The 16,095-nt window shown below is 37.2% G+C and overlaps 1 protein-coding gene across 6 annotated transcripts in view; it reads left to right on the forward strand.

Annotated features, from left to right (window-relative positions):
- SMARCA1 (SNF2 related chromatin remodeling ATPase 1) overlaps positions 1 to 16,095 on the forward strand; it is a 72,803-nt gene that overhangs the window by 22,476 nt on the left and 34,232 nt on the right. For 4 of the 6 annotated variants that reach the window (XM_070365400.1, XM_070365401.1, XM_070365402.1 and 1 more), the window contains exons 9-17: positions 20 to 88; positions 3,650 to 3,759; positions 5,089 to 5,315; positions 6,432 to 6,553; positions 9,116 to 9,151; positions 10,089 to 10,241; positions 12,423 to 12,555; positions 13,320 to 13,468; positions 14,916 to 15,035. In XM_070365400.1, the coding sequence (XP_070221501.1) occupies positions 20 to 88; positions 3,650 to 3,759; positions 5,089 to 5,315; positions 6,432 to 6,553; positions 9,116 to 9,151; positions 10,089 to 10,241; positions 12,423 to 12,555; positions 13,320 to 13,468; positions 14,916 to 15,035 (1,119 nt within the window). The remainder of the gene's footprint in view (positions 1 to 19; positions 89 to 3,649; positions 3,760 to 5,088; positions 5,316 to 6,431; positions 6,554 to 9,115; positions 9,152 to 10,088; positions 10,242 to 12,422; positions 12,556 to 13,319; positions 13,469 to 14,915; positions 15,036 to 16,095) is intronic. The other 2 variants (XM_070365403.1, XM_070365399.1) reach the window with 1 other exon arrangement.

The raw sequence follows: 16,095 nt of genomic DNA on the forward strand, positions 1-16,095 counted from the left end.
GAATTTTCACCCTCCACAGGACTTTGATTCTTGGTTTGATACTAAAAATTGTCTTGGTGATCAAAAACTTGTGGAAAGACTTCACACAGTAAGTAATAGAAGACAGGAAAACTTAGTAATTACATGTGTAACTGAGCTGGAAAACATACTGAATCTGTTGGAACCTGTGGATGGGCCTCTGAGCTCAGTCTCAGTGTTTTTCTCTCTCAACCTTTCTGACAGCCTCTTTGGGAGGTGCGCTCCCACTGTATCCTCAGCCTCTCTGTGGAACAGCTCTTTTGCTTTGGCGCTGTCCCATGGACAATGTCGTGCTCTCCCGTAGAGGCTGTTCACTCTCCCCTACTCCATGGATCCTTGAGATCGCATTCATTGAACATCAGTTTTCCCTTCTTGTATCCTTCTTTCACTCATGTTACTCCTTTTGTACTTGTCCTGTTATCTCACAAGGACATCCAGTGCCTGGACCCCTGCTTTACCCCCATCTGTCAGCCCATTTCTGTTGTTACATTTTCTGTATCCAGCAAGGAGCAGGTTCTCTATCACTTGAACCACTTTTTTGGGGGCCAATATCTCAAACTCTCTTGGTCTCTTGATCTGCCATTTCTGCCCTAAAAGCCCTAAACCAATTATGTAACTGTGTCTGCTATCCTCTGGGTTTGAATTCAGCTTCTACCACTTACTAGCAGAGTGACCTGCTCTGTACTCAGGCTGCTCAATACTGACTGATAAAGAAGATGACACCCACTGTACAGGTTGGAACCACTACATTTTCATGTTTGCTGACATGATTTGATTTCCTTTAATACCTTTCCCTTAATACCTTCCCCTTCTGGGATTTGACGATGTTGGTGATCCTTCTTCGTAGCCTTCTTTAGCATTCTCTCTCACTTCCTGTAAGAGCTATTTCAGACTTTCCACAGTCTCCCCGAGACCTCTAACGCATGTGTTCCCTGTCCTCCTTTCTCAGCAAGTAACGTCATTCCTTTCTCAAAGAGGAAATAAAAGTCATTAGGCAGGAACTCTTGAAGGATATCCATCTTCTAAGAATATCTGCATCTGTATTACCTTCTGTTTGAGTAGAAGAGGTTTTCTTTCTCTTTTTGATAGTTGTTCAGTCACTAAGTCGTGTCTAACTCTTTACAACCCCATGGACTGCTGCACGCCAGACTCCTCTATCCTCCACCATCTCCCAGAATTTGCTCAAATTCATGAGCAGTGGCTAATTCTTCCAACATGAACCCTGGATCTCATCTTTTCCTGTTTCCTTAGGGACTTTTCTCTTTGATTTTTCCTTTTTATTGGCTGAATTTTCTACCTCTCTCTCCATGTTGGCTCTTCTCCCTCAACATGTAAACATGCTCAAGTATCTCCCTCATTAAATCCTAACCCACACTTAGACTCTCCTCCCTACATCCACAGAACAGTACTCCTTCAACACTCTGTCCCTCTCGAGCTGTGATTCTGGTTTATTCCCTTGATGGCTAAGCTATTTGAAAGTTTAGTTTCTCCCCTCTTCATCCACCACCAAATCGTCTATTCACGCTTCTTTTTTATTGGCCGTGACGCCTGTGGCATGTGGGAATCTTAGTTCCCCGACTGACCGGGCATGGAAACTGCACCCCCTGAATTGGAAGTGTCGAGTCTTAACCACTGGACTATCAGGGAAGTCAGTATTCACTTTTTTTAAAAATGTACAACTAAATTTTAATTGACTCAGTGGAGTTTTGTAAGATGGTATAGATGTTTTTTTTTTTTTTTTTTTGTCTGCTGTTTTTAATGAGAATCTCAGTCTTTGTTTATAAATTAAAAAAAAAAAAAACATGTATTGCTCATCTCTCCTTCTCTCCCCCTCCCCCAGAAAAATGTAAACTTAATGTGGCAGGGATCCTGTCTGTTTTCCACCACATTGTGCCCCGTGTGCCTGGTCCAGAGTAACTGCTCATTAAATTTATTTATTGACTCGAAGCCCCACCAGTCATCATGTGTTATGTAAATATTTATTTAGAGTTAAACAGAACAAGTCAGAAACCAGTGACCTTATGTAATAGGGAACTTATTGTAAGAATGCAGAGGCGTAGAAGACAAATCTTCGAAGAATCCTGTCATACAAGTTGCAGTACAGCTGGGCCTCTCATAGCAGGAACTCGGTCAGCTCTGAGGAATGGCTACTCTGTCTCTGATGGGTCCTATTCATTTCTGAATCCACTGACCATTAAATACAACTGAAACTTAACCTCACAAGTATTTGTGATTTTTCATTGTACCTTTTGGTCAGTGCCCTGAGTTCTCTGTAATACTTAGTACCTCTAACCATGCCTGCTTGAAGTGCTTTCCTGCTTAGTGTCTGGGGATGGGATACATTTTGTCTTATCTCTTTGGCGGTTCTTTTCTGTTTCCATCATGGGCTTTTCTTTCTTTGTCCCTGAAAGTTCAGTGTTGCAGGGCTTTGTCTTTGATTTCCTTTTTCATATGTGCTCTCCTGGAGGATCACTCCCATAGTTTCAGCTATACCTCTATACTTATAACTCCCAAATTTCTCTCTCCTTATCGCTCTCCTAAGCTCAAGACTTACATATCCCACTGCCATCTGCGTGTTCTGCTGAATGTCTCACAGACAGTTTAAACTCTTAAAAATGCAACTTAGGCAAATTTAAGAGGCCCAAACAGGAAACCAGAAGTCTTCTTTTGCACTTCCCTTTTCCTTACCTCCCGTGGATCTCTAGTAATAATAGCTCAGTTTACTGATGTCTGTTGTGGTTAAACTCTACTTATGTACTGCCACAGATTGTCACAGCAGCCTTGGAAATAGCTATCTTTTCCCCCATTTAAAATGCTTAGCATAGATATATACCATAAATCTATATGTTTTGGATGAATGAATGAGGAAACAGGCTTGGAAAAGTTAAAGAACTTGCCCAGTTTACAACCGCTAATCAGGGACTGGGCTAAATGTAAATCAGCCTGATGTGGGTTTGATTACTGTTTCTACCATTTACTAGCAGAGTGACTTTGGTGATGTTACTAAAATTGAAATAAATGTCTTTCCCTCAAAGACTTATTATAAGGATTTAATACTCTATCTAAAGTTCATGGTACATTGTCTGGCACATTCAGGTGCCCCACAGATGTTCTTTTCTTGTAATAGAATCTGCCTTGCAGGTATACATGGATAATTTCATGTTTTTTTCTTTTTGTTCTGATCTTCTTTTTCATTGAACCATTTTCTTCTCATTCATATATTTAAAGCCATTTTTAAATGGCTTGAATTTTTATTTCATTTTTAGAGACACTCTGATTCATACTCTGATTTCAGATTTCCTCTCAGGTTTACAAATCTTATATGACAGCAGATAATTTTAAAAAGGTTTTTTTTTTTTGTACTTTTTCAATATTCAGTAATCTTGTTGTCTTAATTTTTATTGTCTTTTGTGCCATCAAATCATGGATGTCTAATTTAGGTCCCCTATTCTGGTTTGCTAATGGGCCATTACTTGGTTCTTTTTTACCAAGAAAATTAGCAACTGGTGTTGGTAGTGTTTTTCAGATTATACAGTGGGAAGTAAATTTCACCTCAGAGTGTTGTCAATGAAATAAATGGTTTATAATATTGAATGTTTTATAAACGTTTATAAAAACTCTCACTTTTTAGGTTTTAAAACCATTTTTGTTACGTCGAATAAAAACTGATGTGGAGAAGAGTCTGCCTCCTAAAAAGGAAATCAAGATTTACTTGGGACTGAGTAAAATGCAGCGGGAATGGTGAGTTATTTTATTTCTGCTAGAATTTATGTGTAAAGATTTATTAAAAATCAGCTTTGTAGTGTTTCAATTGTGACTTTAGTTCAGAAAGTACATTTTAGGTTCAAGTGCCAAGTTAAGTAGTTCAAATATTTTAATATAAAGTTGATAAGTATTTTATTTAACCTTTAGGAAAGAATATAGGGAGTCTGTAGACCTGTGTTTGAGTCCATGCATTGCCTCTTAATGGCTGTTTAGCTTGGACAAGTTATGTAACCTCAATTTCCCTTCTGTAAAATGGCGATAATAATACTTATAAGAATGATGTCAGAGTTAAAGGGGATAATGTCACTGGCACATTTGTTATTCTTGCTTTTTCCATCAATGAAAATAGTAATAACCATAATAATGAGTGAAAATATCAGAGCTTGTAGATATTATAAAAATAGACGCTGGATTGGTTTGATAAATACAAGCAGAACAGGAAATTGACAAGAGTCACACAGAATCATAAATTTGATATAAATTGAACATGTTAGTAATGTAATAATGCTAGTAAGAGAAGCAAAGTGTTGCTTATATAAATAAAATTTAGGTAACATATACTATATAGACACTTCTCTATTATTGAAGCCAGTATAGGGTAGTGATAAAGAGGATATTTCTCTAGACTCAGAAGTAAGATCAAACCCTTGCTTTGTCCCTTTCTGTGGCTCTGAATAAATTGTTTCACTTCTTTTAGCTGCCTGAATTTCCATCAGTAAAGTGGTGGCGACCCTAGTACATACCTCAGAGTTGTGAAGATTTAACAAGATGATTCATATGCCTGGCACTTGCACTCAGTACAAGTTGGCTATTGTTAGAATTAAATATTACTACTCCCCAGGTGCATACATAGATCTGTTTTTTTCCTGGGTGAAAGTCTGGAAAAGTCAATAAAAATGTTTATAGGGTCAGAAAAAAATGACCTATGAAGACAGGTATAAGAAATTGCAAATGTTTTTAGCTCAAACAAGTAAAAGCTGGATGCCAACTTTGAAAAAATATTGTAGTTATTAAATAATTATTGTATGTAGTTGTCTGAATTGTTATCAACTGATGGCGATTTTTAGCAATGGATAAAGCAGAAGGAAATCGGTTTATAGGCAGCACACAAGTTAAAATACTCAAATCCTCGCTAGTTTTTTGGTTTTGCTCATCACATTTAGTCTCCAATCAGATCTTTTTGTTCTTCTTTAAATAGGAATCTAAGCAGATTATCAAAAGGACATTTTTTTTCCCAAACAGACATTTCTTGATGGTGTTAAGCCTGTATAATAGTTGATGATTAATTATAGTTTAAATTTTTAGGTATACAAAAATCCTGATGAAAGATATTGACGTTTTAAATTCTGCTGGCAAAATGGACAAGATGCGACTCTTAAACATTCTGATGCAGCTTCGAAAGTGTTGTAATCACCCTTACCTGTTTGATGGTGCTGAGCCTGGTCCCCCCTACACCACTGATGAGCACATTGTTAGCAACAGTGGTAAAATGGTAGTCCTCGATAAACTATTGGCCAAACTCAAAGAACAGGGTAAGTTACAGATCTTCAAAGTAATGTGGAATAACGTAATATTGTATATGAATAACATTTTGCTTAGTTGTTCATCATTCATTCATTCACTTATTCAGCACACATTGTTGAGTACTTACTCTTTGGTTAGGAATTGTCCTGTGGGCTGTGTATGTTGTTGTTTAGTTGATAAGTTGTGACTGACTCTTTTGTGCTGCTGTGGACTGTAGCCCATCAGGCTTCTTTGTCCATGGGATTTCCCAGGCAGGAAGACTGGAATGGGTTGCCATTTCTTCCTTCAGGAGATCTTCCCAACCCAGGGATAGAACCCGCGTCTCCTGCGGCTCCTGCATTGGCAGGTGAATTCTTTACCACTGTGCCACCTGGGAAGCCCCTATGGGCTGGGTATACAAGAATGCGTAAGACAACAGTCCTTGCCTTGTAGATGCTCACAGTGCAGTGAGGAGACATAATTGCAAGTCATTGCGATAAGTGCTGTGATATGCTAAGATATTAGGGGTTGAGGGAGTCTTCACAAAGATAACATTTAGGGTGAGCACTGCAGAATGTGTAGGAGTAAACAGTGGAAAAAAAGGAGGGCAAGGGTTTTCCATCTCTGCAATGAAGCAGAGGTGTGAAAGAAGGGAATGTGGAGCTTATGGTATTTGGATAGAGTGGCAGTGGATGAGTCTGGGAAGATGAATTGGGGCTATTACAAAAGGCCATTTAAACCATGCTTTATGGGTTTTGGGCTATTTTGAAGGTGGTGTGGGTAATTGCAGAAGATTTGCCTGTGGAGAATGACACAATCAGACTTGTATGTTAGGAAGAGAATCTTGAAAGCAATGTGGGGGTGTACCTCCTGAGCCTGAGAGACTAGAAACATCCTCAGGACAAAGTAAAGGCAGACTTTAAATCATCTCAATATGTATGATTTTGAAGACCTTAAAAATGTATAACTCAACAAACACATACTTCTGTATAGTATCCATTGAAGAGATGTGTGTAGGGGGCTTAGTATTCATTAGTGGTATGAGTGTTCACGTGTCAAATATTTATATTGCATATGATGTTTTAACTTTCAAGTTAGTTTTACACAAGTTGAATAACTTGCCTTTTGTTTGTGAAATGTTTTAGGTTCAAGGGTTCTCATTTTTAGCCAGATGACACGCTTGCTGGACATTTTGGAGGATTATTGTATGTGGCGTGGTTACGAGTATTGTCGACTGGATGGACAAACTCCACATGAAGAAAGAGAGGTGAGGAAGAGAAAATAAAACAAGACTTGAAAAATCAGAGTTCAGTTACGCCATGTTTTTCATCATTAGGTAGTTTTGAATTTTGGCCTTTTCTTTAGCTAGGTGCATTGAATTGCTCACTACCATCTTTCGCTCCTTGAGATCTTCAGCTGGACTTTCATTACACTGGCTCTTTACAGATCATTCTTTCCAAGGTTTTCAAAGACATTCTCGCTTATCAAAAGGACACTGCACCATCGCATCCTTACCTCTTCTAACCACTGCTATCCTTGGCCCTTTGACTTGCTGTTTCTCCGCTTCCTCTTTGACCCTTGATTCTATGTCATTTTCTTTTCCTGATTTGCCTCCTACATTAGACCCTCGCCATTCATGGAGTTGAACAGTTGAGACTTTTTCAGTTTATGAGCAACTGTAAGGATTCATGAGACAATAATTTGTATAGGAAATGATCTCAATAGACATTTTGTAAAACTGAAATTGGACGACATAGGTACAGGTGCTTATCATTCAGTTGGATCTTGGAAGACTAAAAGGTTGGTGTGCAGGAATGAGTCACTTAGCTAATGAGGAAGCCAGTCTAGCACCCAGTATATTTTAACTTGGAAATTCTTAAAGATTTTAAGATTATTTTTCATGAATATCAGGGGTCTAATGTATATAAAACCCTTTAAAGCACTTTTTCTGAGGGAGGGCTTTGCTAATTTATCTTCTCTTTTCTGTGATCCTTCAGGGCTCTGTCTTTGGCCTCTGTTTTAAGTCTATACTCATGCTGTGGGCAGAGACCGTGATTTCATGGTATAGTGGAAAATGCATTGAACTTGGTTTCCGAAGACTTGAATTTAACATCAACTCCACCATTATGTGTGCAAGCTATTTAATCCTCTGAGCCTCAGTATCTTTAACTGTATATTATAAGGGTACTTTAATGCCTAAGCTTTTGTTTTCCTGACAGTGTTGTGAGGATCACTGGATAGAATAGGTATGAACATAGTTTTTGTGCCGTGCAGTGCAGTATAGATCACAGGTCATGAAAGTGCACACAGGCCTTTGCACTTCTCAGCTCTTGGACCCCTTCTCAGGCCACAGAGACTCTCAGCCTATGTCCTTGTCCTTCCATAGCTGCAGGGGGCACTCTGTCCCTTGTGTGCCTCCTATAGCAGAAGCACAGGCCCTTTTCACATTAAGGGTTTCCCTGCTACCCACTATGGGGAAACGGTTGTGGTAATATTTATAAATAAGGATGTTTCAAAGCTTACACTGTTCCCTGCTCTATAGTCTGACTCTCTCGGAAATGGTAACTCAAAACTTTATTGGGCTTTTGCTGATTTCTTCCTGAGAATGGATTTCTGCCAATCCACATGAAGCATAGGCCATATAGTGCCATTCAAGATGGCCCTTCTTCCTGGAATGAAGTTGATATTAAAGCAGAAGAGTAGGTGCTTTCTGATCTCAAATAGCCAGTTTGCATTTCTGACTGATCTCTCTGCTCATGAATAATATGGACTTTACCTAATTATGCCCCAATTATCTGGTCTCTTAAAATGCTAAATAATGTTCTCCCTTCAGAGAGTTGGAATCACATGTTTTGACTTTAGATGCAGCACAGTGAGAGCTGTTCATTTTATTTTGGAAACATCCTGCCTCCCCATTATGTCATCGTTCAGATAAGCATTTCATCTGTTTTCCCAATAAGAAGTGGAAATCCACCTTGGATTCCTTACTCAAATTGTTCACGAGCTGTTCATAAGCAGTTCTTTCTCAATAGCACTCAGATTTGCCATAGATATAGCTAAATTCAGCTAGCTTCTGTAACCTTGACTTACCTTAACTTTAACTTCACTTTTATAGGGAAAGGAGCTAACATTTATCAAGTAACAGCTATAGGCGAGGCAACTTTATAGTTCCAGTTGAATTCTCCTAGCAGCCCAGTGAAGTATTGGCATAATTTGCTCCACTTGAAACTGTGTCTCAGAGAGGTTAAATGCTTGCTGAGAACCACATGTGTAATAAATGGTAGAGTTATGACTCATGCCCAGGTTTTTGCTATTTCCTCTACACCAAATTGCCTCTCACTACACCATGCTGCTTTCTGTACTGCCCCTCTACGTGCTGTATGGACTGCAGCAGAGTCGCCTTCTCTGCCTGCAGCTTTTGACCATGCCATTCCATTCCTTGAAAACAGAACTTCCTGTATTTCATGATTATAAAAGTGATATATGATTGCCAAGGAGATTTGGAAAATAAAAGTATTTCTGGCGGATCTTTCTATGCATATATAATATATAAGTAATTAATATAATACTGTATATGCTACATATAAAGTTCAGTATCCTGATACATTGTGCTCAACATTATGTTGTATTTCCCCATATTAGTAAAAAAAAATAAATCACCGTAAAAATAATTTCAGTGTACTGTTTCATCCTATGGACATACAGTAAATAATTTATCCCCCTGTTGTTGATCATTTAGGTTGTTTCCAATTTTTCACTATTATAAATAATGCTTAAGTAAAAGTCCTTCTACATAAATCTTTGTGCCCATCTCTGATTATTTCCTTAGGATAAATTCCTAGAAGTGGAATTACTGGGTCAAAGGGTATGAACACATTTAAGACTCTTGATGCATGTTGCCAAATTGCTTTCCAGAAAGGTTGTACCAATTTACACTCCCAGCAGCAATGTATGAGAGTGCCCGTCTCATCGCCCCCTCGTCAACATTGAGTATTATCATTCTTTTAATCTTCAAAAAATGGTATTATGTTTTTTTATTTGCATTTACTTGATGACTAGTAAGACTGAACATTATTCTTGTGTTTATTAGCCATTTGTATTTGTTCTTCTGTGTACTGTCTGTTCTTTTTTTTTTTTTTTTTCCCTCATTTTTCTACTGGGGTCTTAGTGTTTTTTTTTTTTCTCTAATTAATTGAAATCTTTATATAGTAAGGATATTAATGTCCTATTAATTTTTAAGACTCTTTACTAAATATCCATGGATTACCTTCCTGATTTTCCTCATTACTTCCCTGTTTGCTCCTTTTCACCATACGGTAGTAAATCTACCTACCTCCCCTTTATCTGTTGCTCTCATTCCCATTTCTAAACTTTTTTTTCTCTCTTGGTTGGTCTTCTAAACTATATCTTCTTTATTAATCCTTCATAAATTAATGGGAATGAAGTTGAGATATCTGACATTTTGCCCCCTAAATAAATTTTAGCTCTCACTCAATTAAAACATTTTCACTATTTTTATTTTAAAATAATTTATCACTTGCTTAGTTAAATTTGTCTTTGTGATTGTTGTTTGTCTTTACTAGTGTAAGTGTCTAAAGATTAGTTACATTATTTAATATACTTTTTACTGTATACACAGTGCAGTTTATAGATAGATGCTTAAATATTTTTGAAGGTGGAAGAATATTACAAAGTAGGGGTTTGAGCATGCATGTTAAAGTGTTTATTTATTTCTTAAGAACTCTGGTAATATAATTATATTTTTCTCTCTTTTTCTTCCATCTCCCATCAATTAAAAAAAGGAAGCAATAGAGGCCTTTAATATTCCCAATAGTAGCAAATTCATCTTCATGCTGAGTACCAGGGCTGGAGGTCTCGGAATTAACTTGGCAAGTGCTGATGTGGTTATACTGTATGACTCAGACTGGAATCCACAGGTGGATCTGCAAGCTATGGTTAGTTATCTTTAATGATATCAGAAATTTATCTTAGTTGAGAAAACTATTGCGATTTATACAGCATGAAGGTAATTTATGATGAAACGGTAACAGCAATCTTTGGGAGGTTTGGAAAAAAAAAGTTGCTATGCTAATTGCAAAAACGAAATGAAAACAGATAGATGCCAAATCCAGCTGCAGCATTTCTGTGTTGATTTTGGCTTTTATCATGAAACACAAATGAAAATTTTCCCCATTCCTAAATATTGAAGAGGGTACATTCATGTTTGAATGATAAGGGATTAAAAATTAGTCTCTAAGTATTATTCTGCTCAACAACTAAATATATTAAAATCCTTAGCACTAAAATTGGGAGAGATAGGATTTTAACTTCTGTAATAAAACAACTGGAGCAAGAAGGTGAAAATGTAACAAAGGAATATATTCCAGGAAAACATTTGCTACCTAGAAACACTATCAGAAACTATTCCACCCTAAGAAATTCAAAGAGCTTTTCTTACTTTTAATCATGTTATCATTTATTGAACTAGAGCTACAACTTCAGTCACTGTGACTCAAATTTTAAGGTGAATTTAATTTCAGAAGTAAAAAGATACAAAATAGCTATGCATTCAAAATCCCCAGAATTTTGGGGACAATTGACTGTCTTTGGAAACAAAATCATATGCCAATGAGGCAGAGCTTAGAAGTCCTCCCTTTTCTTTTGTAATAGAGAATTGAAAATACTTACATTAGGACATTTTAAAATTCACATGCTTTGGCATGCTGCTGCTGGTGCTAACTCGCTTCAGTTGGACTCTGACTCTGTGACCCTGGACTGTAGCCCACCAGGCTCCTCTGTCCATGGGATTCTCCAGGCAAGAATAATGGAATGGGTTGCTATTCCCTCCTCTAGGGGATCTTCCCCGGAGAGGGCAATGGCACCCCACTCCAGTACTCTTGCCTGGAAAATCCCATGGACGGAGGAGCCTGGTGGGCTGCAGTCCATGGGGTCGCTAAGAGTCGGACACGACTGAGCGACTTCACTTTCACTTTTCCCTTTCATGCATTGGAGAAGGAAATGGCAACCCACTCCAGTATTCTTGCCTGGAGAATCCCAGGGACGGGGGAGCCTGGTGGGCTGCCGTCTGTGGGGTCACACAGAGTCGGACATGACTGAAGTGACTTAGCAGCAACAGCAGCAGCAGGGGATCTTCCCAACCTAGGAATCTTACCTGCATCTCTTATGTCTACTGCATTGGGAGGCAGGTTCTTTACCACTAGCACCAGTTATTACTACTTTAGCGTGTTTGATCTGACTCGGTAGGAGTAAGTCCTGGTAAATTAGTGTTAGTGAACTGGAAAACCTGTTGACAACACTTCATTTCCTTAAAAGTGTTAGAGTATAGCTGATCTTTCACAATTTACTGATTTGAGTTTGAAATGTAAATGTGTGTAGGGGTGTTGCATTCTCTTTCAGCGTGTTGTGTTGAAACTGTTACTGGTGCTGGTGTTTTTATATTTAGTACAGGGCTGTTTGAAACTTGTTTCTTTGCTTTTTTGCTCAGCTACCCTTCTCCCTTCACATATTTGCTGAGAACTTCTGGGGTTTTAGAAAATACTCCCCCTAGCTGTTTATCTGTTATCAGAACTTGCCACCTGTCACCTTTACCAACTGTAAACCACAGGACCAAATTCTAGACCATACAGTAAGGGTATTAATCTCCCATTAATGTTTATGACCCTTTACTGCAGATTGCTGAATTGCCTCAGTAAGCAGAAAGAACTGCTTGCTGATGAGAGAAGGCTGACTTTTGCCACCATAGCAACCCTTGTTAACTACTTTGCCCCTCACTTAAAAAACTCCTTGCTAGGGTGGAAGATATTTTTATTTAATGGCTTAAAGTTACTCAGTAACTCAGTCCAGAAGCTTTCAGCTCTTTTTAGACCTTATCTTAAAGGGCTTTTGTCTTTTGTCCTTCTGGAAATTTCCATTATTTATACAGCAGAATATTTGTGGATTTCTTTGTTCCCAGGGTTCTCTAGATAATCTTAATATTTATTATCCTTCTTTCAGAAGTGGCCGGTCTAGAGAGATCAGGAACTAATTTTATTTTCAGAATTTTATAGCATAAGCTAGCTATACCATACATTTTATCCAAAATACCAAGTGTCTTATATTAGGATTTTTTCTACTAGGATCGGGCACATCGTATTGGTCAGAAGAAGCCAGTACGTGTGTTTCGTCTCATCACTGACAACACTGTTGAAGAAAGGATTGTTGAAAGAGCTGAGATAAAACTGAGACTGGATTCAATTGTCATACAACAAGGTATTTATATGTGTAAACTTTCTTAGATGTTTCTTTGGAAAAACACATGCAGTTTTCTTCAAAGGAGATTGCTTTTAATGATAGTTGGCCAAAATCTGCAATCTTAGAGAAGAAAGTCAAATTAAAAATAAATCCCCATTTTGAAACCTTGTGTTCAGTATATGGGGTAGGTAGTTGAACCTCACTAGCTTATAGTTGAATGTCAATGGCATGTCTTTTGAAGTACTTGATATTATGTAGCAGATAAAAGTTTGGCTTAAAATTTTAAGTATGTATTAGAGGGTGCCTTTTCATACAGAGAAATTTGATCTGAGAAATGAAGTTTGAACATGAAAAAATGTTTTTGTCCTCCTGTGTTTTAAGTGAATTTTATAGAAGGAAATTCATTGAAATAGAAGGTATGGTAGAAGAAAAACTTGCAGGGTTATTCATTTAAAAAACTACTTCAAAGTTCACTAATTTTCTGCTGTAAAGCTTTACTTATGGTTAAATGTGTGCATAGTCACTCAGTCGTGTCCGACTCTTGTGACCCCATAGACTGTAGCCTGCCGGGTTCCACTGTCCATGGGATTCTCCAGGCAAGAATACTGGACTGGGTTGCCATTTCCTTCTCCAGGAGATCTTCCCGACCCAGGAATTGAACCCAGGTCTCCTGCACTGCAGGAAGACTCATGGTTAAATGTAGTAGTGTCTGATTAGAACTATTATGCTATGCTTTCTCTGAAATATCATTGAATATATACAGTTTTTATTTTTATTATTAGGGCGACTCATTGACCAACAGTCTAACAAGATGGCAAAAGAGGAAATGTTGCAAATGATACGTCATGGAGCCACCCATGTTTTTGCTTCTAAAGAAAGTGAGCTGACAGATGAAGACATTACAACTCTTCTGGAAAGAGGGGAAAAGAAGGTAGGTTAAAATGGCTTTTTGTTTTCCTGATCAATTGCTTTAAAATCAACATACTTCAGCATAATTATTTTATTGCATTGTTTCAAATGCCTGTTTCAAATAACACATGTTCTCTGTAAGAATTTATAGATTTATATCTAGAGATAATTAAGTATTTTTTATTTTTTTAGTTTAATTTTTGGTGAGAAAGACTAAGAACCAGAGTTTAAAATCAAGTGACCTTATACCTCATACTTATAATATTGGTATTTACTGTATTTAAAAGCCAAGTAAATTTTTTGTTTAATCACTTGTATCAGGACTGCATTTTATGACCTTTCTTTTTGCATGGGATTAGAAATTATCTTGGAGAAGGAAATGGCAACCCACTCCAGTATTGTTGCCTAGAGAATTCCGTGGACAGAGGAGCCTGGTGGGCCGCTGTCCATAGGGTTGCACAGAGTCGGACACGACTGAAACAGCCCACCAGGCTCCTCTGTCCATGGAATTCTCTGGGAAAGAATACTGGAGTGGGTCGCCATGTCCTTCTCCATTCTTTCCCTGACTTATTTCATTTAGCATAATAGCCTCAAGATCCATCCATCCTGTCTCAAATGGCAGGATTTCCTTCTCTTTAATGGCTGAATAATAATCCATTGTATCCATATACACCACATTTTCTTTATCCATTCATCCATTGATGGACACTTAAGTTGTATTCCTGTCTTGGCTATTGTAAATAGTGCTGCAACAAACATGGGGGTGAAGGTATCTTTTCGAATTAATGAGTTCATTTCCTTCAAATAAATACCCTGAAGTGGAATTTAGAATTGCTGGATCATATGGTAGTTCTATTTTTAATTTTTAGAGCAACCTTCATACTGTTTTCCACGGTGGCTGTACCAGTACCAATAGTGCACAAGGGTTCCTCTTTTTCCACATCCTCACCAACACTTGCTATTTCTTGTCTTTTTGATAATAGCCATTCTAACAGGTGTGAGATGATATCACACCTTTGTGGCTTTGACTTGCATTTCCCTGACAATTAGTGATATTGAGCACCTTTTCAGGTATCTGAGGTTATATGTTGGATTTTGAGCAGTCTTGTATTACTGTGTTTCATATTAGCGTGCAGATGTGTTGTTTAGTCCAAGTTTGCCTTTGTTTTAGCATTACCATGTGTCCCATAAAATTATGCAGCAGAAATTATAATAGGGATACATTTTCAATGATGAAAGATTTTAGAGAAAGCCTTAGTCAGAGCACTTAAGAAGAACCATTGAAATATTTAAAATACTTAGGGTAAATTAAATTTATATTCAAGTTTGATGTTAGCATTGCATTATTACCTTGTAAATGAACAGATTGTATATTTCATGTCAATAATTGCCTTTAAGAGACAGAGAACTCACAGATTTTTATAAGTAATTCAGTGATAATTTTCTAATTTCAATGCATTCAACTTTAGACCGCAGAGATGAATGAACGCTTGCAGAAAATGGGAGAGTCTTCTCTGAGAAATTTTAGAATGGACATTGAACAAAGTTTGTACAAGTTTGAAGGAGAAGATTATAGAGAAAAACAGAAGGTAACTTTTTACTGTCAACCGTTAGATTCTCAGCTTAGCATTTCTTCCCATAACAATTAAATATTTAACAAAACACTGGCATTTACCTGTTAACAGTACTCTACTATAGAGTGAAAATGATGTAGGTCAAAATGATCTTATCCACGGGCTACCTTTAATATATTTTGCTGGTTGTTTATTGTTATTATTATTACCACTATCATCATTATCATTTTTGCTGTTGCTGCTGTTACCGTACCACTACTTTGGTTTTTGAGAAGTAGTATAGGATTGTGGTTGAGTTCCTGGATTCTGAAGCTGAAATCACAACTCTATTACTAATTATGTGACTTAAATTTTTTTTTAGTTTAAGTATAGTTGATTTACAATGTTGTGTTAGTTTTAGGTATACAGCAAAGCAATTCAGTTATATGTACATATATATATTTTTTCACATTCCTTTCCCTTATAGGTCATTACAAAATATTGAGTATAGTTCCCTGTGCTGTACGGTAGGCCCTTGTTGGTTATCTATTTTATATATAGTAGTGTGTATATGTGAATCCCAAACTCCTGATTTATCCCTCCTCCCCTTTCCCCATAATCAAGTGACTTTAGATAATCAGTGTTTTCACCAGTCAAATGGATGTTGTCATCATTACATTTTAGAGCAATTAGAACAAAATGTGCAGTATTTAGTATTAATTACATTAGTAATAATATTACCGTTGACATATAGTTGGTTAAATGCTGGAAGGACTTTGTTACAGGTGGTCTCATAAAATAATGCCTTGTAATATACTTCATGGGCCACAAAGTTCCCTTGAAAAAAATGAGAAATTTGTTTATTGTCTCTGTTTAAACTGAAATTATGGCTGTAATTTTTAAAACTTTTAATTTTGAAATGGCTTTAGACTTTATTGCAAAAAAATAGTACAGAGTTCACATATATCCTTTACTCAGCTTCCCGTAATGTTAACAATTTACCTAATCATATTACAGTGATCAAGTATAGAAAGTTAACCTTTTCCCCCAGTACCCTAGTATACTTTCCCTGTTCCAGGGTTTACAATCTAGGATC

The sequence above is a fragment of the Bos mutus genome, chromosome X, assembly GCF_027580195.1.
Source record: "Bos mutus isolate GX-2022 chromosome X, NWIPB_WYAK_1.1, whole genome shotgun sequence".
Taxonomy (NCBI): domain Eukaryota; kingdom Metazoa; phylum Chordata; class Mammalia; order Artiodactyla; family Bovidae; genus Bos; species Bos mutus.